The sequence below is a fragment of the Eumetopias jubatus genome, unplaced genomic scaffold (genome assembly GCF_037043125.1).
Source record: "Eumetopias jubatus isolate StellerSeaLion01/CBP00866 unplaced genomic scaffold, mEumJub1_p1.0 scaffold_9, whole genome shotgun sequence".
NCBI classification, from domain to species: Eukaryota; Metazoa; Chordata; class Mammalia; order Carnivora; family Otariidae; genus Eumetopias; species Eumetopias jubatus.
Genome location: NW_028274815.1, coordinates 37,739,878 through 37,767,263, shown reverse-complemented (window position 1 = coordinate 37,767,263; position 27,386 = coordinate 37,739,878). Strand labels below are relative to the sequence as shown.

The window sequence follows — 27,386 nt, the reverse complement described above, 5'->3', positions numbered from 1 at the left end:
TACTTTTGGTTTTTACTTTAATGTGGGTATAAGCAAATATAAAATTACATGTCACTTGCATGGTATTTGTACTGGATTGCTCGGTTCTAGATGGAAAAATGTTCGACGGTCACTGCCCACTGAAAGTAAGGTACAAAGACCCTGGGGCTGGAAAGACTTCCCTATATATCCTTCTATCAGTGTATCATTTTTAAAGAAGATACTTGTGGAATTTTTTAACAAATATACTGAAAATCAACTTCAGTCGTTACCATACTGGTCAGACTCAGAAATCCTGAATTCTTAGTTGCCAGGTCTTGGTGGAAAACTTGAACACCCTTGAAAAAGACTCCAGAGTAACCAAGTCATATCTTCACTGAGCTCAAGGTATATTTGGTTTTAATCTGAGAGTTCTCCTAACCCAAAAGGCCACATCAAGTTAAATGACGTCCAGTTTCACCTTGATGTTCATAGCTGCCAGTTCAGCTACAAAATACCGGAAAACGTAAGGCACAGAAACAGTGTCGACGGTGTCGCTGCGATCACACAAAGCACAGTTGTATTTTCTGTTGCGTGTGGCAGACCAAGAAGGGGGTGGCTTCTCCAGCAGCGGAGAGAGTAAACTACCACACTGCACGCACACATGGGCTACTGAGCGATCCGAACAGTTGAAGAGGCGGTCATGAAGGAGAAAAGATGTACCATGAGCTAAAAGAGCATCCCGCTCCATTTCCCCAAAACGGATTCCACCCTGGACATTTCTTCCCCCAATAGGCTGGTTCGTGACTTTGTCTCTGGCTCCCGTGGTTCTAACCTGGAATTTGTCTGAAACCATGTGGCGTAAACGCTGATAATAAACCACGCCTATGAAAATGTCTGCTTCCAGTTCTATGCCACTGATGCCACTATACAACCTCTCGGTGCCATAGAAGTTGTAGCCAGCGGCTTTTAACAGCTCACCAAAGTACTCTAAGGCCGAGTTCTCTTCTGAAAAGGTGAAGGGTGTCGCATCATGGCAGAGACCATGAAGAGCAGCAGACTTCCCTGCCATACTTTCAATTAACATCCCGATGGTCATGCGGGAGGGAAAACCGTGAGGATTGAACAGGATGTCTGGGACCATCCCACTCTCAGTGAAAGGCATGTCCTCAACTGGCCACAACCTGCTCAAGATGCCCTTCTGCCCGTGGCGACTAGCGAATTTATCTCCGATAGTTGGGTTCCGAGGGACTCTCATCGTGATGCAAATACACTTGAATTTCCCACTGCCAGTGTCATTACTACACACTTTGATGTTATCCACAATGCAATTTTCTTTACTCCTGGGGGAAAAAAGCAGACAGAAGGTCAAACTATTTTCTTTACACTGACAAATGCACCCAAGTTTCACTGACATAATTACTGCTTCATAAAGGATATTTGCAAAACATATTCTCACATTTCTTCTCCAGTACAAATAGAGTTGGTATCCCTAAAAGTATTTATGAACAGAGCTATTGATTCTGTTCGCTACAGAACTCTGCTCATCCGAAGAAAAGCAAGAGACCACCAAAACACTATTACGAAGACCTACTGCTGAAACCATTTCGTAGATGGAAAATAAACTAAACATTTTTAATTTTAAAGAGAGGCATCATGAACTTGACATTTTTAGCTAGGGAAATCCCTAACAACATGCATGAGAGAGATGACCAAGTTTGAATAGCCGAGTTTTAAAAAGTCACAGGCAGCTTGTCAAGTCGTAACACTGACAAGAGAAGCAGAAAAACAAAGGCCATCCAGCAGACACAGAACTCTGTCTCATTTAAGAAATGCCAATTCAGGGGCACCTGAGTGGCTCAGTCTTTAAGCTTCTGCCTTTGGCTCGGGTCATGATCCCAGGGTCCTGGGATCGAGCCCCGCATCGGGCTCCCTGCTCAGCAGGAAGCCTGCTTCTCCCTCTCCCACTCCCCCTGCTTGTGTTCCCTCTCTCTCGGTCTCTCTCTGTCAAATAAATAAATAGAAAAATCTTAAAAAAAAAAAAAAAATGCCAATTCAGTTATGACTGAGTTAGTAACTGAGCTACCACTTTTATCTTCTCCAAAATTCTCCTGTTACAAGATAACTTTCACTGACCTCAGCAATTTCACTGAGAAACAGCCTTTAAAAAATAGCACTGGGTACCCAAACTTACTTATAGTATATCACAAAGCTCTCCCCGGTGTTGAGGTTTAGGTAGCTGTAATACGGGTCTCCATACTGTAGCTGGGCTCCAATAAACGGCAACCCATCATCATCTAACTTCTGCAAAACCCGCGGGTCACCAGGTTTGACTCCAAACACCAGACTATCATCTCCTTGTTTAATTTTTTCAGACAGATCTATGAACTCAGACTTGTAGACACTTCCATGGGCAAAGCCTCGTTCCCAGGAGGCCTTATTCACGATCTACAAAGTCAAAGAATCATTAATTCAAGAGACTGAGGTCAAATGGGGATTTTCACAATAAAAATGGTTAGAATTAAAATACTTGGTTTAGGATAACTGGCATTCTAATTTAAAAACTGCAAATTTTCAGGAGCGCCTGCGTGGCTCAGTAAGTTAAGCATCTGCCTTTGGCTCAGGTCCTGATTCCAGGACCCTGGGATCGAGCCCCTCGTCAGGCTCCCTGCTCAGCGGGGAGTCTGCTTCTCCTTCTCCCTCTGCCCACCCCCATTGCTTGTGCTCTCAAATAAAATTGTAAACAAAACAAAACACTCCACATTTTCTAAGCCACCTACACTATTAAAACCCACTTATAAATTGGCTTAAAACCTAATTATGCATAAATATAAAAGGCAGATATATTCAAGACTATATTCATTCAACATCTACTCATACTATGCACTCAAGTATGCACAATATATGCATATCTGAATATTTAGTGAATATCCCTCAGGGCTTGCCACTTTCAATGGAGACTAGCAATTAATCATTTAACAGAACACTCACGCACCAGGACGCAGAAAAACAGTAAACAAAAAACTTACAAATGGAAAGGAATGGAACTACATCTCTTGGCAGAACTTACCATGGCATCTTCCATATCGTAGCCAGTATAAGAAATAACAGCAACGATGGCATTTGTCCCAATTGGATAGTTATCCATGTCATAATAATCATACATGTATGGTCTCACTAAAGGGCTTTGTGGAGTCTGAAGACGGTACAGTTTATTATCTGACCGAGCTTGGTAAGTGAGAAGTGGAAAGCCCATGGTTTGCTTCCCTACAAAGGGAAAAAAAAACTTTAGCATCTTGTTTGTTTCCCTTGATTATAAAGGTCATATATAAAATTGGAGGGGCGCCTGGTGGCGCAGTCATTTAAGTGTCTGCCTTCTGCTCAGGTCATGATCCCAGGGTCCTGGGATCAAGCCCCACATCAGGTTCCCTACTCAGTGGGGAGTCTGCTTCTCTCTCTGCCTCTCACCCCACTCTCTCAAATAAATAAAAATAAAATAGGAAACAGTAAAACATTCATCATAGGGGAATGAATAAATCAATCGTGGCAGACTAATACACAGCATGAAAATGAAGCAGAACCACATGTATGTATGTAACCAGACCATGAAAACAATGCTGAGTGGGAAAAAGCACAGAATGACATTTAATATTGGATGATTTATGTACATTTGTAACACATCCCAGACAATTCCATACCTAGTTTGTGGACATGTGTATAATGTAAGAAAAGCATAAAAAGGGGATAATAAAGGATATAAATAAACTACAGGATATTACTAGTGGAGGAAGAAAAGGGGTGAAAAGGGGACAGTAACTATTATTAGATTATTTTCTTACACAGAGCAAAATGTCAGTATTTGATAATTCTGGGTATGGGGTACAGAGCGTAGGGAATAAGACTTCTTTCTACTACTTTACATTATAGAGAATCAATCTGAAATAAAATGATTTTTAAGATTAAATATATATATGTGCATTTTAAAATGCAGAAAAGGAGACTTCCTGCTTTCAGTAATAGAAGGGTACTCCTACAAGACCACCCTCAGCACATAAGATCCAGAACAATACAAAATAAAAAATCACCACATGGGCATGTGCACACACACACACAATCTGAAAGCACTGGAGAGTAACCAAAAGTGGTCAGGAACTGGAGAGGAATTTACACTTGGACAAAAGAAATGGAAAAGCGCGAACTACTAGCTTTTTTGGTTTTTAATGTTTTTGTTTCTTTTGGCCTGATGGTCCAGTCACTATAGTGGCTACAACCTAGATATAAACCTACAGTTTTACTGGCTTGAAGAGTCAAGGAACAGAGTTCAGAGCACAACAGCAACTGGAAAGTAAGGGGGAACATTTTAGAAAGGGAAGAACCATAAAGGGAGAGCCTTAAATTCTACATATAAACTGAGTCCAAATCTTTGGTGGACTGAACTATGCATGCATGGGACAGATCTAAGTAGCCCACCTAAGACTAAAAGAACTTCAACTGCTGTGTTTAGCTATCAGTTAAATCTAAAAACCAATCCTCTTCAAAGGAACATAACAGAACCCAGAGTCTTAAAACCTATCATTCCCAATGTTCCTGATATGATTCAATAGTACTAGAAATATAAAGTAACAGGAAAACACAACCCATACTCAAGAAAAAATGTAATCAATGGAGACTGATCCCGATAAGACCCAGATGTTGGAATTAGCGGGGCACCTGGGTGGCTCAGGTCATGATCCCAGGGTCCTGGGATAGAGTCCCACATCGGGCTCCTTGCTCAGCGGGAAGCCTGCTTCTCCCACTCCCCCTGCTTATGTTCCTTCTCTCGCTTTGTCTCCCTCTGTCAAATAAATAAATAAAATCTTTAAAACAAAACAAAAACATAAAAGAAAATACGTTCACAAAGAAAATAACAATCTCCGAGAAAACACAAACTATAAAAAAGAAACTGAAAAATTAAATATCTGAAATAGAATAAAAAGCCAGTGAGGGTAACGATAGATCAATAAAAATGATCCAGTATGAAGAGAAAGCAAACAAAGAGGGCGCCTGGGTGGCTCAGTCGGCTAAGCATCTGCCTTCAGCTCAGGTCATGATCCCGGAGTCCCGGGATCGAGTCCCACATCAGGTTCCCTGCTCCATGGGGAGTCTGCTTTTCCCTCTGCCCTTTACCCTGCTCGTGTTCTCTCTAATAAATCAAATCTTGAAAGAAAGAAAGAAAGAAAAGAAAGAAAAGAAAGAAAAGAAAGGAAAGGAAAAAAAAGGAAAGAAAGAAAGGAAAGAAAAGAAAAAGAGAAAGAAAAAGAAAAGGAAAGAAAGAAAAGAAAGAAAGAAAGAAAGAAAGAAAAGAGAAAGAGAGAAAGAAAGAAAAGAAAGAAAAAGAGAAAAAGAAACGGAAAGAAAGAAAAGAAAGAAAGAAAGAAAGAGAAAAAAGAAAGAAAGAGAGAGAGAGAGAAAGAAAGAAAAAAAAACAAAGGAAAAAAAGAGAACTAGAAACCCAATGGCTTACAGGGCAATTATCAAAAGGTTTAACATAGATGACGCATACTGAAAACTCAAGAGGAGGTATGAGAGAATGGGGCAAAAGCAGTGTTTTTAGAAATAATGACAGAAAACTACAAATTTGATGAAACCTTTTAAAACAGATTTTAGAAGACCAGTAAGCCCCAAGCACAAAGAGCATCATATCTAGGCATATCATACTCAATCAGCTAAAAACCAGATATAAGGAAAAAATCTTAAGGACAGGGGAAAATAACACATTATATACAAGCAAACAATGACATGTATAACCACTGACTTCTAGCATAAATGACAGAGACCAAGAAGAGACCCAGTAATATCTCTTAAGTGCTGAAAAAATATAACTGTCAAATCAGAATCATACATCCAGTTCCAAGTGAAGACCAAATAAAGACATTTTCAGAGAAATAAAAACTAAGAGGATGTGTAGCCAGCAACCTAAACTATAAAAAAAGTGCTAAAGGAAGGTTTTCAGGCTCAAGGGATACGACACTCAATGGAAACCGGAATCATCAGGCAGGCAGGCAGAGCACCAGCAGTGGTGAAATGTGGGTGATGACAACAGCCTGTGTTCCTCAAAAATCAAATCACAAGATCTCAGACAAATTCAAATCGACGAACATTCCACAAAATAAATTACCTTTTTGTTCAAGGTACAAAAAGGTCAAAAAGGTCAAAAATGACAAAGGCTAAGGATCTAATTTAAAAGACTAAAGAGATTCGACAACTAAATGCAACGTGTGACCCTGGATTAGGTGCTGCACAGAAAAAATTTGCCATAAACCATATTTTTGGGACAATCAGTCAAAATCTGAGTAAAAACTATAAAGCAGTATGATGACACCAATGTTAAACTTCCTGATGTTAATACTTGCCCTTGTAATATGCAAGGGAACACCCTTACTGTGAGGAAATACACATGAAATACTTACGGGTAAAGGGGCCTCGTGTCTGCAACTTACCTCCAAAGGGAAAGCGGTGCACATGGGACAAAACGTTAAGAGAATCTACATAAAGGGCTTATAGGAGTTCTTGGTACTGTGCTCACAACATTTCTCTGAGTTTGAAATTATTTCACAATAAAAAAGTTACAAGCGCCTCTCTTGTGTGAATCCCACCGCCCTCCACTCCATCTTACCCATCTGGCACTGGTACATGTTCCGGGGACTCTGGTTGTGATCGGAGAAAGGGATGAAGTTGGCGATCACGCTCAGCAGGCTGTGAGGGAAGAGCTCCTGGTGAGTGCTAACTCCAGCCAAAACCTCCTCCTCAAAGATGGCAACGTTCATGAAGATCTGGAAAAGAGGAGGACGGGGAAATTCAAGGCACAGAATAACTGACTGCGAACGTATTAACTCGTCCTGTCTCTCAGAGTTTAGGACCCAAAGACTAGAACAAAAACCTTCCCCACTCAGCATCATGAACACTGATGGGATCCACTGGGAAGCTTCCAGTCAGAAATAATGTTTGCTTGGCACATTTCATTCCAAATCCACCCTGGTCCAACCGAAAAGGACAGGAAGAAAGACATTCTGAAGTAGCACAAAGCCCACAGTTTTGCAACTGTGAAGATGTAGGCAAATACTGTGAGTCTAATGGAAAGTTCCCACCTCACCACCTGAGGCAGAGCTGGACAGGATGGGAAGGCAGGTAATGTGACCACCAATCCCCTCTCTTGATGTGCGAGAGGTCACAGAGGAGGCAGAAAGTAAGTTCTGATTTTCTTTCAAATGCCCAATTGTTACTAAACAATGACAACACTTTCTTTATAAAAAAAATTTTTTTTTTGAGAAAGAGAGCGCACATAAGCAGGGGGAGGGGCAGAGAGAGTCTGAAGCAGACTTCCCGTTGAACATGGAGCCCGATGCGGGGCTCGAGCCCACGACCCTGAGGTCATGACCTGAACTGAAATCAAGAGTTGGACTGAGCCACCCAGGCGCCCCAATAACACTTTTAAAGAACAGTGGTTGGGGTGCCTGCGTGGCTCAGTTGCTTAAGTGTCTGCATTCGGCTCAGGTCACGATCTCAGGGTCCTGGGATCAAGCCCCACGTTGGGCTCCCTCCTCAGTGGAGAGCCTGCTTCTCCCTCTCCCTCTGCTGCTCCCCGTGCTTGTGTTCTGTCAAATAAATAAGCAAAATCTTTATTAAAAAACAGTGGTTATTAAGTCTCCGAAAGTTGTATACTACACGAGCACACAGAGGAACCAATCACAATGCTCTACATACCTGCTCCATAGTTCCAATTAGTTCTTCTTTGCCTAATTCCAAGTTCTGCACAGGCCGCACCAGTCTACAAGGAGTGGTAAACAGGAACAATCCTGGGTACAGACTTGGTTTTCCTGTCATGGGGATAAGGGCCACTTCCATCCAAGGAGGAATTCTTTTTTCTCTCAACACCTGTTTTCAACAAAAAGAGAGTTCGATTAAGGAGTGATGTGTTTTACATCTACCTCCCTGCCACCCAGGAGGTGGGCAGAATGCGAAAGGAGGTCAAATATAAAAAGCAGTATCAGGAAATTAGTTATGCCAGTAACAACCTAGTGCCCTGCCAGTCTCATCACCACACAGAATGCCACTCACCCAGCATCCAGAGTTGGCAAAAGCCCTACCTTTTGAGGGGCTCAGCCTCACTATGCGGCAAACTGGTAATGGGGGAGACTAGGGAAAAGGTAAACCAAGAAGGTGCGTGTGAACACACTAAATGAAAATTTGTCCTCTGATGTCTAGAATGTAGTACATTACTGGTTTTATTTTAAACTGTATTCAATGAAAAGACCCTTCTACCTGGAATTTAAAAAACAAAACAACAAAACTTTTATTAATCAATTCCCGGGTAAAATACAAACCCACATTACAGAAATGTGAAAAAATAATGAAACCTAGGGCGCCTGGGTGGCTCAGTTGGTTAAGTGACTGCCTTCGGCTCAGGTCATGATCCTGGAGTCCCGGGATTGAGTCCCACATCGGGCTCCTTGCTCAGCGGGGAGTCTGCTTCTCCCTCTGACCCTCTTCCCTCTCGTGCTATCCCTCATTCTCTCTCTCTCAAATAAATAAATAAAATCTTTAAAAAAAATAATAATGAAACCTATATATCAGAACTTAAGGGCAGTCACAGCTAATCAAGTCATCAAGAAAAATGGATGGATTAAATTCTTAATGCAAAAGCTAAAAAAAAAAGAAAACCAACAAAGACACACAACCACACAAAACCCCACAAGTTAACAAAGCTATAACCTGAAATTAATGAGGTATAGTACTGAAAAAGGTTCAAAGCAAATCAAAATTCTTCATTCTTAAAAAAGAAAAAAAATCAACAAATATCCCTCACTTAACTATTCAAGAAAAAAACAGGGACACATACACACAAATGTACTGAGTAAGAAATGACAACAAGAAAAAAAAACCCACTGAAACTAAATTTTAAAATCATGGGTATACTCTGCATACCTCTAAGAAATCAAGATGAAATGGATAAAATGCAGTTCACCAAAACAGACCTCAATAGAGGTAGAAAGTCTTTTAAAAGATGATCAATTTCCATTTAGAAATAAAGGTATCCAGAAACTAACCCCAAAGAAAGCACTAGAGCCAGATGGTTTCAGAGGCGAATTCTAGCAGACTTAGGCCCAGATAACCCAATGTTCCACAAACTGTGCCAGGGCACTGAAAACAAAGGAAAACTTTATAGTTCTTTTTATAAAGCAGATACTTATGTCAATTAAGAAAAAAATACACCAAGAGCAAGTGGGATTTATTCCAGGAATTTAGTATTCATTATTCATGAGAGAATGATGATTATTAGAGAATAAATTAATATAATACACTCAGTGCACATCTAAGGGAAAATATTACAGATCTGTCCCCAAATATACCCAAAAATGAAACACGGAATTACTGTATGATCCAGCAGTTCCAATTCTAGGTAGGCACCCAAAAGTACCAAAAGCAGGGACTCGAACAGGTACCTGTACACCCAGGTTCATAGCAGCAGTATTCATGATAGCCAAACGGTGGAAGCTACCCAAGTGTCCACCAACGAATGAATGGCTAAACAAAATGTGGTAGTATATACAACAGAGTACTCTTCAGTCTTAAAAAGGAATGCAATTCAGACCCATGCTACAACATGGATGAACTTGGAAAATACTATGCTGAGTAAAATAAGCCAGACACAAAGGGACAAACATTGTATGATTCCACTGACATGAGGTACCTAGCAAAGTCAAAGTTCATGAAGAAAAACGGAATAGTGGTTACCAGGAATTAGGGAAGGGGGAAATGGGGAGCTCCTGTTGAATGAGCACAGGGTTTCAGCCTGGGATGATGAAAAACTTCAGCAGATGGATAGGGTGATAGCTGCACAACAATATGAATGTGCTTAATGGCACTGAACTATACACTTAAAAATGGTTACAACGGTAAATTTTGTTATGTAAATTTATAAACAAAACCAAACCACGGGAACTTTCTGGAGAGTGTGGAAACGGATCCAATTTGAGCATCAAAATAAGCAACAGCAACAGAATACTCATAAAATAAAACAAGCATCTTATAATCTATGCTGATGTGAATAAACAAACAAATGAAGGAGAAAGGAAAACTGCCTTACAAAACAGCAACTCATAAACATGGAAGGAATGATGGAGCTAGAACCATTTGGCAGCCACTAAGTAATAACTCAGCAAAGAATCATCAATGGAATAGTAATAATTCTGCAAAGAAGTCACCAACTCGTAGGGGGAAAATTTGATGAGGGAAAGGGCTTTCATGTAGCTTCCAAATCTCTGTCCACAAACTACTAATTACACAGAAAACTGGTAATAGCACAATGGATCAACCTAGAGCATACAACCTTAGAGTGATCATAATTAACATCACCAGTTGTGGGACAAGCCAACATCATGTGCCTCTTGAAAGGATATCCCGAATCTCATCATCAAAAAGCTCCACACCAGCATAAATTAAAGAATATCTATATAATAACTGGCCTGTAGTTTTTTTTTTTTTTAAGTCAAGACCTGAAAGGCTGAGGGACTGTTCCAGATTAAAGGAGACTAAAGAAACATGATAATTACATGTAATACATGATGCCGGCCTGGGCCCCAGCCCAGGATGGCAAGAACAATGCCATAAAGGACATGACTGAGACAACTGACATCTTCTGAGTATCAGCCGAGCATTCCACCACCCTGGCCTTCCTTGATGTTAAAAAGCATACTGTGGTTATTGAGGAGACAAACTCCTTGTTCTTAGGAAGAATACGCTGCAATCTTTGTGGAAAAGGGGTCTTGCCTGTCTACCACCCTCAAATGGTTCAGAAGAAAAAACTACGTACCTATTTATAAAGAGCGTACAAATGGATAAAGCATGTGGAGCAAAACGTAACAATTGGTGGATCTGGGTAATGGGAGTTCTTTGTGCTGTTCTTTGTGCTGTTCAAGCATCTTTACATTTGCAATTATATCAAAGTAAAACAATTTAAAAACTACAAAACCAAAACTAAACCAAATAGACCAGAGCATGAACTACAATTCATCCTCTTGCCAAAGAACAATTCTTCAATGCAACACTCTTCGTAGCAACACTCTTGTTAGGAAAATTCCAAGTAGGTTAGTTAAAGGATGTCGTTCTTTTTGACTTTTTAAAAATATACTTTCAAGATCCAGAAGCCAATATGATAGGACTTATATCTTGCCTATCTTTAATACTACCTGAAATATAAAGAAGATATTTTGAGGCTCCCTTTATGTAACTAATATTTACAAAACAAAAAAAGTTAACATTTGTTAGACTAGGGCCTCAAGGAAACTACCCAAAAAAATGCCTTCAGGTCAAAGTATCTGTCACTGACTCCAACCTATGAGGCCAGCACAAGACAAGACTCTGCCACTTTGGGGATATATGGGCCCTTGTGGAATTAGCTTCTGACCTCCAGACCCCCTGACCACTCTAGACGGCCGTGGGGCTACCTCAACAACGAGAAAAGGACCGACAATCAAGATCAAGGCATAGTACAATTCACAAAGATGCAAGATCACCTTAAAATGTCGAAGAGAATCTGCAATGCTAGGAGCAAGCTCCTTATCCACCCAGCCAACCATGACGCCATCCAGCAGGACGGGGTAGCACTCGCTGTACGGTCGATGTGGAGCTCCGTCAACCGGAGTGACCCCTGGTGAAACGAACAAACAGAACGCTCACTTCAGAATGCTTTTTCCTACAGCCAGAACTCCCTCCAGATGGGCTCAGCAACCGCTTCGTCATTTTAGACCTCTAGTTATCTTACCTCTAAATCAGTACATTTTTGTATTGCTTGAGTGTTTACAGGTCATTTCAGCAAGGACACATGGGCAACTAGTGACTCTGTCTGGGGGGGGAGAGCAGCTGGGGGACAAGGGTGTAAGAGAGGCTTTCCACTGTCTACCTTCTGTATTTTGATCTGAATCATGTAAACAGATTTAACTTTTTCCCCAAAACCTAACTACATTTGATCCTGATTATTTGTGGATTCCACACCTGTGAATTCGTCTACTTGCTAAAATGTATTTGCTTTTGTGGTCATTCCCGGACATTCAGCCAAAGCAGAGAGCGCAGCTAGAAGGTCCCCGGGAACAAAGGCTATGTCTCTGATCAGAGTACGGACTAGACAACTCCTTTTTAACTGTCTTCCTGCAAAATGACAGTTTCCTACTTAGAGATGCAGCGGTTGCGCCACCAGATGCAAGGAGAGTGACCCCAAATGTTATTTCTGATTATTAAATGCTGAATACTGCTTTATTTCAAACGCTTTGACAACTTTTTTTGGCGTGGGGTGGGGGGTGATGGTGAAAGAACAAAACTACAACATTTAACTTCTTCACTCATTCTCAAAAAAAGGCACCTGACCTATAGAAGAGCCAAGAGACCAGACCAACTCCTGCACAGAAGAGGAAACAGAATTCTTGCTGGAATTCTCTGCTCAGCCCCCAAAGAAGCAAACCTTAACAGTCTGCACCTGTGAAAGTGCACAGCCCCAAACCAACGACTTCCAGTCGCACGCCACATACCCAGGCTGCAGAGCAAGGCGGGAACAGAGGCCGTGTGCACACGCTGTGTGACGACCTCGCACACAGCGGTCAAGTGGTTCATGAGGCCACAGGGCTCCCCGTCTGGGGTGTGCACGGGACACAGGAAGCCCCAGGACTCCGGCAGCAGCCTGCGCACCGTGGTGGTCCTCATCTTGGCAAAATCGGCCCCTCTGTGCACACAGCGGAAATGGGAGAGATAGCGTACGAAGTTCAGCTTATCAGCCACAACGCAAAGGCCAGAATCTTGCAGGAAGCCAAGACCTTCATAAAACAAAAATCGTTCAGAAACAGGCTCAACTTAAAAACACAAGTCTATTTTGATTTGAGGCTCTGAGGACAAACACCTCAGAGCACAGTACAAACCACAGAGTTACTATGAAGTTTATTAGCTCTAATGAGTGGGAAGAGTTTACAAAACTAGTAGTAAAAAGGCAGTAAAACTCCCGATTTCCCAAGTTATATTAGTGCCCCTGGTTCCCTGTCTCCTCTACTATTACCTCCTTAGTGGGAACATTAAATGAGTATGAAACAGCAAGTAACTAAATGGGATTCATCAGAGAGGGCTAGAGAATATGTAAGACGTTGTTACTCCTAAGAACTATCTGCATCAGTACCATCTGTTTAAGAAAAAACAAAACAAAACAAAAAAAACCACGAGATTTCTGGGCCCTCGGTGACCACGTAGGCCTTTCTGACGCACTGGTTTAGGGACGGGCACGTATCTACAACCCTCCCAGACTACCTGTCCCAGGGACCATTCCTCACAGATTTACACTGTCCTTAGTATTCTGGAAGGAGCCACAGGGATGCATGTGACAATGAGAAGTGTGAAGTTCTACGGATACCTTGCCTCAAGTCCTTCAGACTGATACACACTTGTCAAATTTACAACATGAAATCAGTCTTTGCTGAAAGGGACAAGTTCACTTTCAAAGAGAACCTCTCTCAGCAATACATAAATCTACGCTGAGCAAATGAAATGTCACTAAAATGTAGCCAATCGATTTAATTTTACCTGTTTTGGAACGCAGATTCCCAGTAGCAAGAAGATATTCAAATGGTTTTGTAAGGTCTGTTCCCAGGTTAAAAATCTTCATCAAATTTTCAGTGTTTATGGACACATTTGTCTTCTGAGCCCTCTTGTCTAGAGCTATTTTAATAGACACTAACCAAGATTCCATTTTTTCCTGAAATAAAATTTAAGCCATTAAATTCAAATTATTCACATTTCATATTTACTCCCACATAATCTGTACGTCTGCCAACAAAGGCCCACTAGTTTATACATTTGACATGGAAAACATCTGGCCTATAAACCTGAAAACCAGAATTCAATGGGTGGACATTCTTAAGACAGAAGCTACAAACACCTGTAGATCAGAGTTTCTCCACCTCGGCACTACTGACATTCTGGCTGGATAGTTCTTAGGGGCCGAGCATGTGTGTAGGATGTCCAGCAGTGTCCCTGGCCCTAACCCACTGGATGCCTGTAGCACCCTCCAAGCTGTGACAATCAAAACTGTCTCCAGGCACCATCAAATGTCCCCTGCAGTGGGGCAAAACTGCTCCCAGTCAAGATTATCGACAATAATGGTTTGCTCTGACTTTAGAAAAGTTTGTCATTAAAATGCTCTTATCACGCAGTCAAAACAGCTCCAACAGGCAGAAACAGACAACAAAAACAAAGCTTTGAGACCAAGGAACAGCCCGTTATCCTAACAAAATAAGAAGAAAAAACAAATAACTAAGAAGAGGTCAAAGTCTCCAAATGACACCCAACATACAAGATGGGTGACAAACCAGTAGGAAAGACTGACTCTTTCTTCTTCTAGAAATCTGAAACACAATGGAAAATAAAATAAGACAGACAGAGACACCGGTAGCAGCTCTGTAGCCCAAGACAGGAGACTGGGGGAATGAGGAGCTGGTTTTTCTCCCTTGTCACATGTCTGCCTACTGTCACTTTGTCATTAACTTGCTAAGGTGAGCAAGTAGCATTTCTTGGGCACGTACTGTATGCTGGCACTCTGCATATTTATTTAAGCCTCGCAACAAACATTTCCTCAAAAAGCAGTACATTACAGAACCACTTGGGCCAAATGTACTTCAGTATTAAGAATTTTCCAGACTTCAGGGGTGCCTGGATGGCTCAGTCGTTAAGTGTCTGCCTTCGGCTCAGGTCATGATCCCGGGGTCCTGGGATCGAGCCCCACATAGGGCTCCCTGCTCCGCGGGAAGCCTGCTTCTCCCTCTCCCACTTGCCCTGCTTGTGTTCCCTCTCTCGCTGTGTGTCTCTCTCTGTCAAATAAATAAAGAAAAATCTTTAAAAAAAAAATTTTTTTTTCCCGGACTTTAGAAAGTTAGCAAGTGCATAAACCTAACACCTATTACGAAGACTGAGGCACTGACTCGTAATCAAACACATTTCTACAGTGAAACACACAAACTGTCACACTAAGTAGAATCAATAAAAATTATAAATAGCCTCCTGCAGTGCAGGTCAGGTTTTCCTGCCAACTCGCATTTTTTAGGTGCTAGCACTTTCGGGATTTAGAAATGCAGTTGAGTGACTGGGGACGTGTATGTATGTACAGGCTGCGCACGACACAGCAAGAAAAGCCAGAGCGGCCTCTCAGAAGCCCTCCTGGGAGGTTCACCAGCCTTTCCAGTGAAAGGCTGAGGCATATAAAGCTGAGCAGACAGTGCCTAGGGCAGGAGGGGAGACACCACAAAAGATGATGAACGGGGCCCAGCCTATCTGTTCTCAAGTTCAGCAAGGGCAGCTCTGCAATCTCTCTCGCTTCCTCACCATTAAGAAGCCCTCAGAACCAAGCACAGAAATCACAGGACACCTCAGTCTCTGCTGCAACACTCAGCTGAAATGGCCGATGAAGTCTGCAATTCAGATTATGTCACTGTCGTGTACCTTCCTGAAGATTCTTACTGTGTCCCACATTCAGAGGTTCAGAAGCTTAAAACAAAGCTGGTGCAAAAGTAAGGAGATCACACACGTTAGGACAGTTACCTGTTATCATTAAGGTGATGACCAAGATGTGATGTCTTCACTTAGCCTCTAAGAAACACGAGGGAAATTTCTGAATTTGGTATAAATTAAGATCTTTGATTAAGTCCCTTACTGCTCAGCAAACAAACAAAAAGAAAAGGCAGACTCTGTAAAATGCCCACACTACAAATCATAAACACATAGGAAACAATACTGCTGGGAAGTGCCTCACCATTCCAAGAGAGGGACAGCCGGCCGGGGTGAAAGCAGTAGGCGCTTACCTTCAGAAACATGAGGAAGAGCTGACCGGGCGTCAGGACTTCCTGATTCACTAAACTATCAGGATTGTCCTCCATGCACTCTCCTTTGGCTAAAGCAAAGAGCTTCCGGGTCATGAGACAAAGCATGTAAAACTTTTCAGTATTGGATTTCAAGTGGATACAGATGCACTGGCTGTCAAAAGAGAAAGCAAAGCTTAAAACAGTTTAGCTGCTACCAGTACTTGATGATCTACTGACCATGGTCCCCAATCCCTGTTTACTAGAAGTGCTTTACTCATTTTAAAAAAATTGCTTTTCAGGGCGCCTGGGGGGCTCAGTCATTAAGTGTCTGCCTTCAGCTCAGGTCATGATCCCAGGGTCCTGGGATCGAGCCCCACATCGGGCTCCCTGCTCCGCGGGAAGCCTGCTTCTCCCTCTGCCACTCCCCCTACTTGTGTTCCCTCTCTCGCTGTGTCTCTCTCTGTCAAATAAATAAATAAAATCTAAAAACAAACAAATAAACAAATAAACAAAAAATTGCTTTTCATCTTCACTGGCAGCATGAGCAAAAGGATAGGACATGGCCACAAGGTCTAGAGCTGTGCTGGACAACACGGCGTGACAAGCACCATGTGGCCATTTACATTTAAATTAATTAAAATTAAATAAACTTAAGAATTCAGTTTCTCAGTTGCACTGGCCATTCAAGGGCTCAAGATGGGACTTGTGGCTCCATATTGGATGGCGCCAAGAACTATCCAGTGGTTACGGAACACAGAGTCTATGCCTTGGGGAAAGAAAGGGACATCATGCCCACAACTTCCAAATATTGCAGAAAAAAAAGTGTTTATGTGCAGAGAAATTAAGAAAGCAAATGTAGTAAAAATGATTAACCACGAGTGAATAAAAGTGTCCACTGTACTATTTTTGCAGCAATTCTGGAAGTCTGAAGTTGTTTCAAAAGAAAAGTATAAAAGTACAATAAAATAAAATGAAAATGCCATAAAAAGGAAAGGTAAAGATGGCCATAGAAACAGAGCTAGCCCCTACTTCCTTAGACCAGAATTCTACCTGCAGGTCCATCCTGAGCCCCAGCGGACTCACCAGCCCTAACTACAATCAATACAAAGAACCACTGACATCTTCCGCCCGACAAAAAACAGTTTAAGCAAAAGCACACATACTTAAACAGAAACTCTGCAGCTTGTTCGTTTGGACACCAGTCAGGAAGACTGAGCTTTACTCTGAAGCGTTCACCTAGATAGTTAAGGACCTGTTTTTGTGTGGAACAACCCTCTTCCATGACGATCCTTAACATCTGAGAAACGGAGTTCCTAAAGAAAGAGTCCTCCTCTTTGCCTTTGATGAGCTCCTGAAAAATCTGATAATCGGAGAAGTTGACAAGTGCCTAGAACAGAAAAAAAGTTTTCTTAATTGCTTGTAATAACTAAACCATTTTACCCATTAGGTAACAATCCTCTATTTTTCTAATACCCAAGACAAATTAGCACTCCACTATTGGGGAATTGAAATGAATTCTCCAAGATAAGGCCTGGCTTGTATGATAAGAAGACATCAAGATGGCCCCAGCAATCCTCGCCTTCTGGTACTGCAGAGCCTCCTCTCACACTAAGTCAGCGCTGGCCCGTGTGACCAAGACAATATGGTGAAAAAGTGGATGTGTGACTCTCAAGAACAGATCATAGAAGGGACTGTGGGTTCAGCCTTGCTCTCTTGGCTAGCCCTCTCGGGGAAGACAGCTACCTCAAGCAGCCTCTGCAAAGGCCCACTCGGAGGAACTGGGGCCTCCTGCCAACAGCCCGCACTGACGTGCCAGCCGTGAGCGACCACCTTGGAAGTGGACCCTCCGGCCCTGGTCCAGCCTTCTGAATGACCGCAGCCCCTACTGACATCTCACTGCAATCTCCTGACACCCTGAGGCAGACGTACCCCCAATCCTAGCCACTTTCAAATTCCCGGCCATAGAAATAGTAAGAGGGAAATGTTTACTGATGGTTTAAGCCACTGAAGTTTGGGTAATTTGTTATGGAGCAGTGCGCAGCTGGTACAGCATGGACTCCGCCAACGAGACCCTTTCCATCCGTTCTGCACAGAATGTGACCCCCAGTGAAGCTCTTCATAGCAAAAGAAATATATTCATGAAGTCACACCTTAAGTACAAATCCCAAAGGAAGAAAAAACAGTTCTTTCCGATAAATAAAGTTCAACATAACAGTGCCATTTTCCAAGTAGTGAAGGTTCATATTGACTGCAGAATGTTCCTCCCTCACACAGTGCATTGAGACGCCTATTGAAACAAAGCAAGAAGTCAGAAACTCAGTAATACTATAATTGCTTCCATCATTGTTTTTTTTTCCTGAATTATTTTTACTCTCTTAAAAATAGAGCCAAATCATGAAGGTTAGCCAAGACTGGCAACCAAAAATGTTTCCAGACCTTGCCAAATGTCCCCTAGGGTGCAAAATCTCCCTGGGTTGAAAACCTCTCAAAGTAACCAAAGCTACAGAAATTTAATCCAACTTCAAAGTTTCCTTCCAGAGCAGGGTCCATGTCTTATAACACATTATATCGCTAGCACCCTGCAGAGCCTGATCATATAGCATTTTATATCCCTCGTACCCTGGGGAATCTGGTGAGGAGATGATGGCTTGATCCAAGAGTTCAAATGGCAAAAAGCAGAATTTTAGATTTTAAGCTTGTTTCAGTGTTAAACAAAAATTGCTAAGACATTCTGGATCAGTGGTGCAAAAGAACAAATGACTAGCCATTTTGACTTGCGGAGATGCCATCATTCTAAATACAGTATGTATGGCTATCATTCGAGGCTGATTTTTAGCTCAATTATTGGAATAAATTATTTAATTGCAGAGTTTCCCAAGAAATGTAAAATGTTGTCTTATGAAGCCAGGCACTGTCACAAAGAGTGCTCAGAGGCCAGGTGGCTGTCAGCCAGGGACCCCAAGAGGAATGCCATGGTAACCTGCACCACAGGACTTCTGAGGCCCATACCTACCTCTGGTTAAGTCAGGCCAACCTCCACCTTCATAATTAATACCATAAATACATGTGTTCTTTCAATATGGAAAAAATGATACATAATAGAAAGTAGGGTTTCCCACTATAAAATCTTAACACAGAAATGCTTACTAGAAAAACTTTTCTAAGAGAACATTCCAAAAGTCACTACAGCTTACCATACTGAGTATAGCCAGGCCCTCTGGTTTTCCATTTTGGTCTTATCATTGCAATGGGAAAATTCCTCCGAGGCATAATCAACATTCGGATGACTTTTTCGATGCCATTGATTATAAAATAGCCTCCCATTTCCTGCCAAAGAGATGAATTATAATTTGTTGGACAAGGATACATTAATTGTAAACATGAAGCTACTTGCCAGATACAGTGTAACGTGCACAAGAGGCACACAGAGGCGAAAGGGTCTACAGACCCCCTTGGAAACTGTCAGCGTGTGAACTAACAGCCTTCTCAAGTGCATTAAAAAGGTTCTAGGGACCTGGGAGAAAAGTATGGAAGAAAATCAGGGTAATTTCTTCCACGGACAGGCTCGACCTAACTTGCCCTTTTGTCCCCTAAAACGATTTGTCTTCAAATGATATTTAAAAGCAAAACATAACAAAAAAACTTACTCTAAAGAGATGAAAACAATAGCCATTTGCTTCCAGGCAAATAAGGTTTCCCAAATAAGTTAAAAAAAACTTTGTACAAACACTCTGGAAACCAGACATTCAGACGAGCTAAAGAGGAAACTATTTTTCATAGCTCTGGTATCACATTTCTGTAATAAATAAAAAGCTACTACACATTGCCCCACTGTGAAGCAGGCATAAGCATGCTGGGCTGCTCTGTGTCTCCACCCCATTTAATCCTCATAATAACGAGTGGCACCGTTGTTATGCCCAGCAGAGGAAATGGAGGCTCAGAAAGATGGAATGTGCCCAAAGCCACATAACTGGTAAGTGGAGCGGCGGGGTGTCAAACCCAAATCTGACACCATCACCCTCATTCTACCACGTTACACTATCTCCCATTGCAGGCAGAGTCTGTATTCTTTTTTTTTTTTTTTAAAGATTTTATTTATTTATTTGAGAGAGAGAGAATGAGAGATAGAGAGCACGAGAGGGAAGAGGGTCAGAGGGAGAAGCAGACTCCCTGCTGAGCAGGGAGCCCGATGTGGGACTCGATCCCGGGACTCCAGGATCATGACCTGAGCCGAAGGCAGTCACTTAACCAACTGAGCCACCCAGGCGCCCCAGAGTCTGTATTCTTGATCACTTCAACTCAATACTGCAAAACCACTTAACGCAGCTAAAAGAGATGCCAAAGAGAAGGCAGGGGAAGCATTTAATGTGCTCACACAATCTTACTGCTGGTAAAGCAGACATCTCTAAATATGTATGCTACAGAAAATTCGGGAAAGTCCTATCAACTCTTCCCCCACAGTAATACTGTTCTCTAACTGGACCACCACTTTTCATACACTGTCTCCTTTGAGCCTCATTCTGAGCCCTGCACAGGATGCAACAAGGCAGCCAGCCCCATTTTCCCTATCCAGAAATGGAAGCAGAGAAAGAAAACCTGACTCCCACTGACACGTGTCGTATCTTCTCACCCCCACCTCAGGCCTTCTCTAGCGTCACCTGGCCTTGCAGCGTACGTACTGGCCGCCCGCAGTTACCTCTGCTTCCTCATGGTGCTCAATGAGGGCTTTGGGGGGAAGGTTGTGTAAGTTGCAAAGCTTAGACTTCACCATGATGGGAACGTAGCCAAGAAACTGTTTAATGATTCCTCTGGAGATTCCATTCACTGCCCAGCTGATATCAGCCTAAAGGAAAAGGAGAGAGAAAAAATACTTAAGAAAAAGAAACTATGTGGATCTACAAGAACAAGTATTTTAAAAGAGTAAGGAAGAAGGCCTTAAAGTAAATGATTTTATGCTTTAGATTTAGAAGATGGTATCTCTTTTAGATGACAGTACAAAGAAAGCAGAACTGTGGTATACACTGTATTAGGCATCAGCCTTATTCTCGCAAACATACAGTGTGAGGGTCACATGCTGTCACTTGTACTCACAGTCAGCTTGCCCCGATAGGTGCTCCTCCGACCCCGGCATTCGGCTGGATAAATGTTGAGTTCTTTGCAGATGTTCCCTTTGGGAACCATGGGTGGACTGATGACAGCGTCCACGATAGTAAGAGAGATCCGCTCATCTTTGAAAGCAAATTCAAAGGGAGGGATAGCCTGAAATACAAGTCACACTATGAACTGCTTGCATTTCCAAGGCCCTCTTTCTGTAAGATCCTTCCAAACCCCACATGTTCTACGAGCACCGATGCCCATCATGCCAAAGGTGACCTATACAGGAAGATGGTTAAAGCTACATCCATTCTACTCATACCCCAAGTCCCTGAAATGATAACGCGCTACTTCAGATGGTGTCTACTACATGTCAAGTTCATAGTAGGCTCTAGGGTACAGTTGTGTACAGAACAAAGCTGTTCTCTGAATCAAGTGCCTACCTTCTCTATTATACCTGGCGTCTGCTAAATACATAGTAAGACAAATGGGACTGTGGCTAACAGGCAAGGATCTGGAAACATCCTCCTGATGTAGGACCGGACACTCTAATGCCCTTCTTTGATATTTGTACATTTCATCCTCCAGTGGCCTCATACTGATGCCAGAACCACACAGGTGGTGGGCCCTTGAAAAAGTGAATCTTCTCCCTTCTAAAAATTAATGCTTCAGGGCGCATGGGTGGCTCAGTTGTTAGGCGTCTAGGTTTTTCCTAGATGTTAGGTTTTTCCCATTCCACAACAGCTGCTTCTCTGCACCACTCCCTGGGGAAGCACTGCTGTTCTGAGGAAAGGGTATCACTGGGCTCTCGTACATATGAACTGTGAACAACCTCCTAGCCTTAGCGTTAGAATAAGAATGCCAAAAATGGAGCCAAGAGTATAAAGAAGGTTCTTCTCCTCATGTCAGTTCAGTTGACCTTTTCTAAATTTTAAAATTTTATCTAAAGCTGGTATTGTTTTAGAATTTATTATTTTATTCTAAAATGAAATTTTAATCTGTCCTATTTAAGGAAGAAGCATTAATTTTTTTTTAAAGATTTTATTTATTTATTTGACAGAGACACAGCGAGAGAGGGAACACAAGCAGGGGGGAGTGGGAGAGGGAGAAGCAGGCTTCCTGCTGAACAGGGGAACCCGATGTGGGGCTCGATCCCAGAGTCCTGGGATCACGACCTCAGCCGAAGGCAGACGCTTAACAACTGAGCCACCCAGGCGCCCTGAAGCATTAATTTTTAGAAGGGAGAATACTCACTTTTTCAAGCCACGGGTGCACTATCTTTATCTCAATACAATCTCATTACTTGAGATAGTTATGGTCTGTAATGTTGCCACAAACACTGAAGTAGTGAATACTGAATCACTGTTCTTAGGGGAAATACAAGGTTAGGTTCCTGTGAGTCTCTGATCACACTTCGTCAACTGATCAATACATAACCTTGTTTTAAGGATACCTTATTCAGTATATATATTTTTTTCTTTTAAAGATTTTATTTATTTGAGACAGAGATACAGAGAGAGAGAGAGCACGAGCAGGGGAGAGGCAGAGGGAGGGGGAGAAGCAGGATCCCCGCCGAGCCGGGAGCCAGATGCGGGGCTCGATCCCAGGACCCTGGGATCATGACCCGAGCCGAAGGCAGATGCCCAACCATCTGAGCCACCCATGCGCCCCTCAGTATATGTTTTTGATTCATTGACACTAAACTCACAGCCAACAGCACTAACTCATGACTGAACAAAGGTTATCTAACACAGATTTTCTCTTAAGGAGTACGTCACAGCCTTTCTGCACTTGGAACATTAGACAGCACTTTAGCACTGTGCTTGAGGACCAAGTGAAATCACCAAGAAAAAGCACCAGAATAAGAAAAACTGGACAGACTTTGAAAAAGATACTTATTTACAGTCTGAGAGCCTGAAACAAGAAAGGAGAGCATCACCTTCTTGGACCTCAGTTGGGATGAAGCACATGGGGCAATTCAAATTTTTCACCACTCTGCACATGGTAAATATTGATTTGGGGGTTACAAATAAATTTTAGTGAGTAGGCAATTCACAAATATGAATTCCTGAAAAATGAGCATCGACTGTATTCCGAAAAGATGACTGTGAGGCATCAATTTGGACTCAAAGAATGAAAGAACCCATCCCCCTGCCCCCCGAATTCGGCAAACCTCTAAATAAACAAAAATATGACAAAGGCTATTCTTCCCTCATTTACTTTACTGTGTTTTCTGTAACAACATTTTCACTTAGTCTTATGGTACCAGCTAAGCTGCAGCATCATTATTTGTACAGGCTACACTTTCTACATGTACTTCAATCAAAACAATGTATCATAAGACATCCAATACAGAAGCAGAAATGGGAATCCAGCTGTCTTCTAATAAGCCAGACATTTAAAAGATGCAAAAATATCATTTACGTTTAATTTTTTCTGCTTTAGAAAAGAAAAATTTTTAAACCACAGCACTAAGTTTTATCAGGGATTTCATTAAGGTTAAATCTCTAGAAATAAGGGGGGCACAAAGCTGATGAAGCCTCCTCAAATATCATAAAGAACCACCAGCTCAGGCTCTTTGGTGGAACTGCCCCCTTGTTCCATGTACAGATTATTATAAGGACATTGCTTTGGCCCCATGGGCTGGTAGGTGGGGTAAGTTTCCCCAACCCAAAACATGAACACCATGAAGACCACGAAACCCAAGAGGTGCTTACACATGGGATTTCAGGTAACAGGCATGGGGGATGTGTCCACAAGGTTCAGGATATACATGTCAAGGTTCCAGTGCATCGGCTCACCCAAGTTCAACCTCAGGTCTGGGTGGTCCCAGTCATACCATGGACTCTTCTGCCATGAGCGGTCAGGGAGCTTCGGGTAGTTGTCACACCCTATGCTGTCATCTGACTGGTTGGTAGTCTTCCACCCCCATATTATACTTCTTGGTGATGGTGGCCGGTTCTTCTGGGGTCTTGGGATAGGGTCCCAGGAGCATGTCCTTGGTAATGTGGGAGGCTGTCTGTGCACCCAACAACACCAGCTGCCCTTTTGCAGCCATCAGACTCCCAGGACCCACACCCTGATCGCCACCATCTTCACCTTCCTCCCCAAAAACATTTTTATTAAAATGTTAATATATATTTGGTTTATCTTTTAAATGAATTAGTGTTTTAAAAATTTCTCAATTCTAATTTCTAATAGAATAAATACTGAAAAACAAAAGCTCTTTAGGATCCCTCAAGAATTTTAAGAGTGGGAGAGGGTCCTGGAGCCAAAAAGTTTGAGAACTGCCAGTCTATATATCACTCCTCATAAAAATTCTTACGTACATGTGCTTTTATATTTTAGAGAAAGCCTTCCTTGATCATCTCAATCCCAGACTCTTTTTTTCACCATTTTAATAAACCCCAGTGCCAATTAACCTTTAGTTAGATAATGGTTTTCCGCACAGATACGATACAAATATTTCCCATCAGCCTTATCTTTTGCTGAAAGGTGAAGGAGTATTAATTAATCTTCAAAGAAACCTCAATGGCTCACATATTATTTGGAGAGTTCAAGTATCAGAAACTGGCAAAGCTCTCCATTATCCCTATTTCTCACAACACAAATCCTACCCAACAAACCCACACAGTAGTGTCCCCTGAGCTGTGCTCTTTCACTTCCCCTGGAGGGAATGCACTCTCCCCTCCCCCTTCAATTCATCTCACCCCGCCTTTTCTCAAGCACCTGGATTAGCCGCACCTCCTATGTGCTCCCCAAGTACCCTACACCCTGCTTGGCAGAGCATTTCTCAAGAGTATTGGCACTGACTGCTTCCATGTCTCCACCACCTCCACTCCACTTGGCAAAACATGATACCAAGCACTCAAAAGCAAGAACTGTGTCTCACACAGGACTGCCTCTTCCTCACCCTCAGAGCCTAGTACCTGGAGACACTGGCTATGCTGACTAAATGAGACACGACCTCCCCCCACCATCTTCACTTGAACTCTGCTACTATATCCTTTAGATCAATCCCTTAATGTTGACCAAGTGTTACTGCTACTCAATCTCGCTTCTATGCTCATCTGTATCTTCCTCAACACCCACCTAATTCAGAACAGGTGTCCAGTAGTTTCTCCCGATAAAGCTCTGAGAGAAGAAAACCGTGGAAGGATGACCTCCCATAGTAGTCTATGTGCGAATAGGCTCAGAACCTTTTCAGTAAGTTTCTCGGAGAAGTAAAACTCCCAGGGATACGAAAGCGCGTGCGTTGTGAATGGCTGGGAAGCACACCCACCCGGGGCACTTCCTCACTCTCACCGCACGGTGAAACTGTCCTACAGAACACTACGGTTCCCATCACAAATACATCTAGTATTCCCCTAGTCGACTCGACTACAAGTGCCAGGCCCCGGCGCGGAGTCTGGCGCGATCAAGGGGTACAACTATTTGGGATTATAGTGGGACCTCCCAGCCATCTCTCTGGGACCTCTACCCGAGGCCAGTGCCCCACTCCGCCCAGGCCCCACTCACCCCCGCCTCCTGGATCTCCCTCTCCCTCAGCGCCACACACGCATCCTGCCACCAGCCTCCCTCCTCCAGCCCCGCGGGGCCCCTCTCCTCTGCCCGCCTCGAGCTTCGCCTCGTCGCGGGCCGCGCAGGGGGGAAGCGGCGCCAGGGAACGCAGAGCCGACGGGAACTGGGAGGACGCCGCGCTTACCTGCACCGCGTGGCTGAGCCCCTCGCGCACAGCGTAGTTGAAGGACTCAACATGCGCCCGCGTCAGTTCCTGCAACGCTGGCTTTTGCTGCTCCCGCGGAACCCCGTAAGACGGGTCAGTTAAGTGCTTTAGGCTAGGCCCGCTGGGCAGATTCTGCCACCGGCCGGCCGGATCCATGCGGCCGCCTGTATACCGGGAGCCAGCTACCGCTCCGCACGCGCCGGGAAGAAGGGCAGGCACCCCGGCACCCACAGCCTGCTGGGAAATGTAGTTCCTCTGGTTCCGCCGGACCTTGGCCCTTCGATTTTACAGGGTCGACTTGAAAATCTAAACCATGGAATGAATGGGCCGGTCTAAAACTGTACAGAGCCAGAGCGCGGCCGCCCCACCCATTCCCCTCTCCGCAGAAGGCAGGCAGAAATCCGCTTCACGTCAGCTCCACGTTCTGTTCAGCCTGTGATCTGTTTAGCGTTTATACGCGCAGTCGATTAGGCCTGGAGGAGGGTGGTCTTCAGAGATTCCTTACCCCCCTGTTCGCCTTGATCATTTTCCGATGCCGATACCTGATGCTGACCCTGACTTCTGGAAAAAAGCAGATGTTGGCCACCAGACCGACTGCTCTCACCACCCAACTCTTAAGTCGTAAAGACTTCACAGCGATGGTGAGGGAGTGGTCTGTCCTCGCTACCCCTCTCCCCACATCTAGACCTGATTCCTAGGGGGCCGGGAGGTCCGGACATCCTAGGGGACCTCCAGCCTTAAGATCCTTTGAGTTTCGGGGCGCCTGGGTGGCTCAATCGATAGGCGTCTGCCTTCCGCTCAGGTCATGATCCCAGGGTCCTGGGACCCAGTTCCCTGCTCGGCGGGAAGCCTGCCTCTCCCTCTCCCACTCCCCCTGCTTGTGTTCCCTCTCTCACTGTCTCTCTCTGTCAAATACATAAATAAAATCTTTAAAGAAAAAAAGATCCTTTGAGTTTCCATAAGTCCTATGAATCACTTCTCCCCCCAAAATATGGGTTTATCAAGGAATACCTGCAAATGTTTTCCAACTTCATCTTCTGTGTTTGTATTTAACAGTTGTATTCTGTATTGCGGTATAATTGACATAAAATAAGCCACACATTTAAAGTGTGCACGTTGATGTTTTGACCTATGTATACACCCGTGGAGCCATTGCCACAATTAAGATAATGAATTAATCCACCAATCCTACAAGTGTCCTCCTGCCCCTTGGGAATCCATCCCTTCTGTCAATCTTACCTTTACCTACATCAGATGGAAGTTTTCATTCCTATATCTCCTTTAAAGGTCATCTTCTGTTTCTATCCAATGCTGACACCATTAAACCTTTCAATAATTTTAATTTTTTAAAGTAGTATCTATATCCAAAGTGGGGCTTGAACCCATGACCCTGATATCAAGAGTCACACTCTCTACCAACTGAGCCAGCTAGGGCCCCTGATTTCAATAATTTTTAATTTACTGAGTCATTAAGGTCTACCATATGGTTTATTCCAGAGAATATTCCATGTGTTACTTGAGAAGAATGTATTTTGCTTTTGTTGGGTGGAGTTATCTATATTTGTTAGATCTAGTTGGTTTACAGTGTTTTCTATGTTCTTGGTGATCTTCTGACTAGTTCTTCAATTACTGAAAATGGGGGACTGAAAATTCCAACTACCGTTGAATTGTCTATTTCTCTCTTCAGTTCTGCCAGTTTTGCTTCATGTATCTCGGGGTTCTGTTGCTAGGTGCATATG

At 43.1% G+C, this 27,386-nt stretch overlaps 1 protein-coding gene and 1 pseudogene across 1 annotated transcript; both read right to left on the bottom strand.

Moving 5' to 3' along the window:
- POLR1B (RNA polymerase I subunit B) lies at window positions 1-25,881 on the bottom strand. The gene is made up of 15 exons (XM_028122341.2): window positions 25,627-25,881; window positions 20,919-21,086; window positions 20,524-20,670; window positions 19,022-19,154; window positions 17,978-18,114; window positions 16,991-17,214; window positions 15,828-15,999; window positions 13,558-13,729; window positions 12,522-12,803; window positions 11,514-11,647; window positions 7,702-7,872; window positions 6,614-6,770; window positions 3,029-3,225; window positions 2,153-2,406; window positions 1-1,301 (listed from the first exon to the last, which is right to left on the bottom strand). The coding sequence occupies exons 1-15, from the start codon at window positions 25,801-25,803 to the stop codon at window positions 419-421; spliced, it is 3,408 nt and encodes a 1,135-aa protein (XP_027978142.1). The 5' UTR covers window positions 25,804-25,881; the 3' UTR covers window positions 1-418.
- On the bottom strand, window positions 23,466-23,931 carry LOC114223426 (NADH dehydrogenase [ubiquinone] 1 beta subcomplex subunit 8, mitochondrial pseudogene; annotated as a pseudogene).
- Window positions 25,882-27,386: the final 1,505 nt, after the last annotated feature.

Bases quoted from the DNA above. Each gene is read 5' to 3' on its own strand.
- POLR1B (XM_028122341.2), bottom strand. From the start codon at position 25,803: ATGGATCCGGCCGGCCGGTGGCAGAATCTGCCCAGCGGGCCTAGCCTA. The intron at 21,087-25,626 runs GTAAGCGCGGCG...CTTGTATTTCAG, and splicing joins GGCTCAGCCACGCGGTGCAG to GCTATCCCTCCCTTTGAATT. The intron at 7,873-11,513 runs GTGATCTTGCAT...TGTTGAAAACAG, and splicing joins ATTCTCTTCGACATTTTAAG to GTGTTGAGAGAAAAAAGAAT.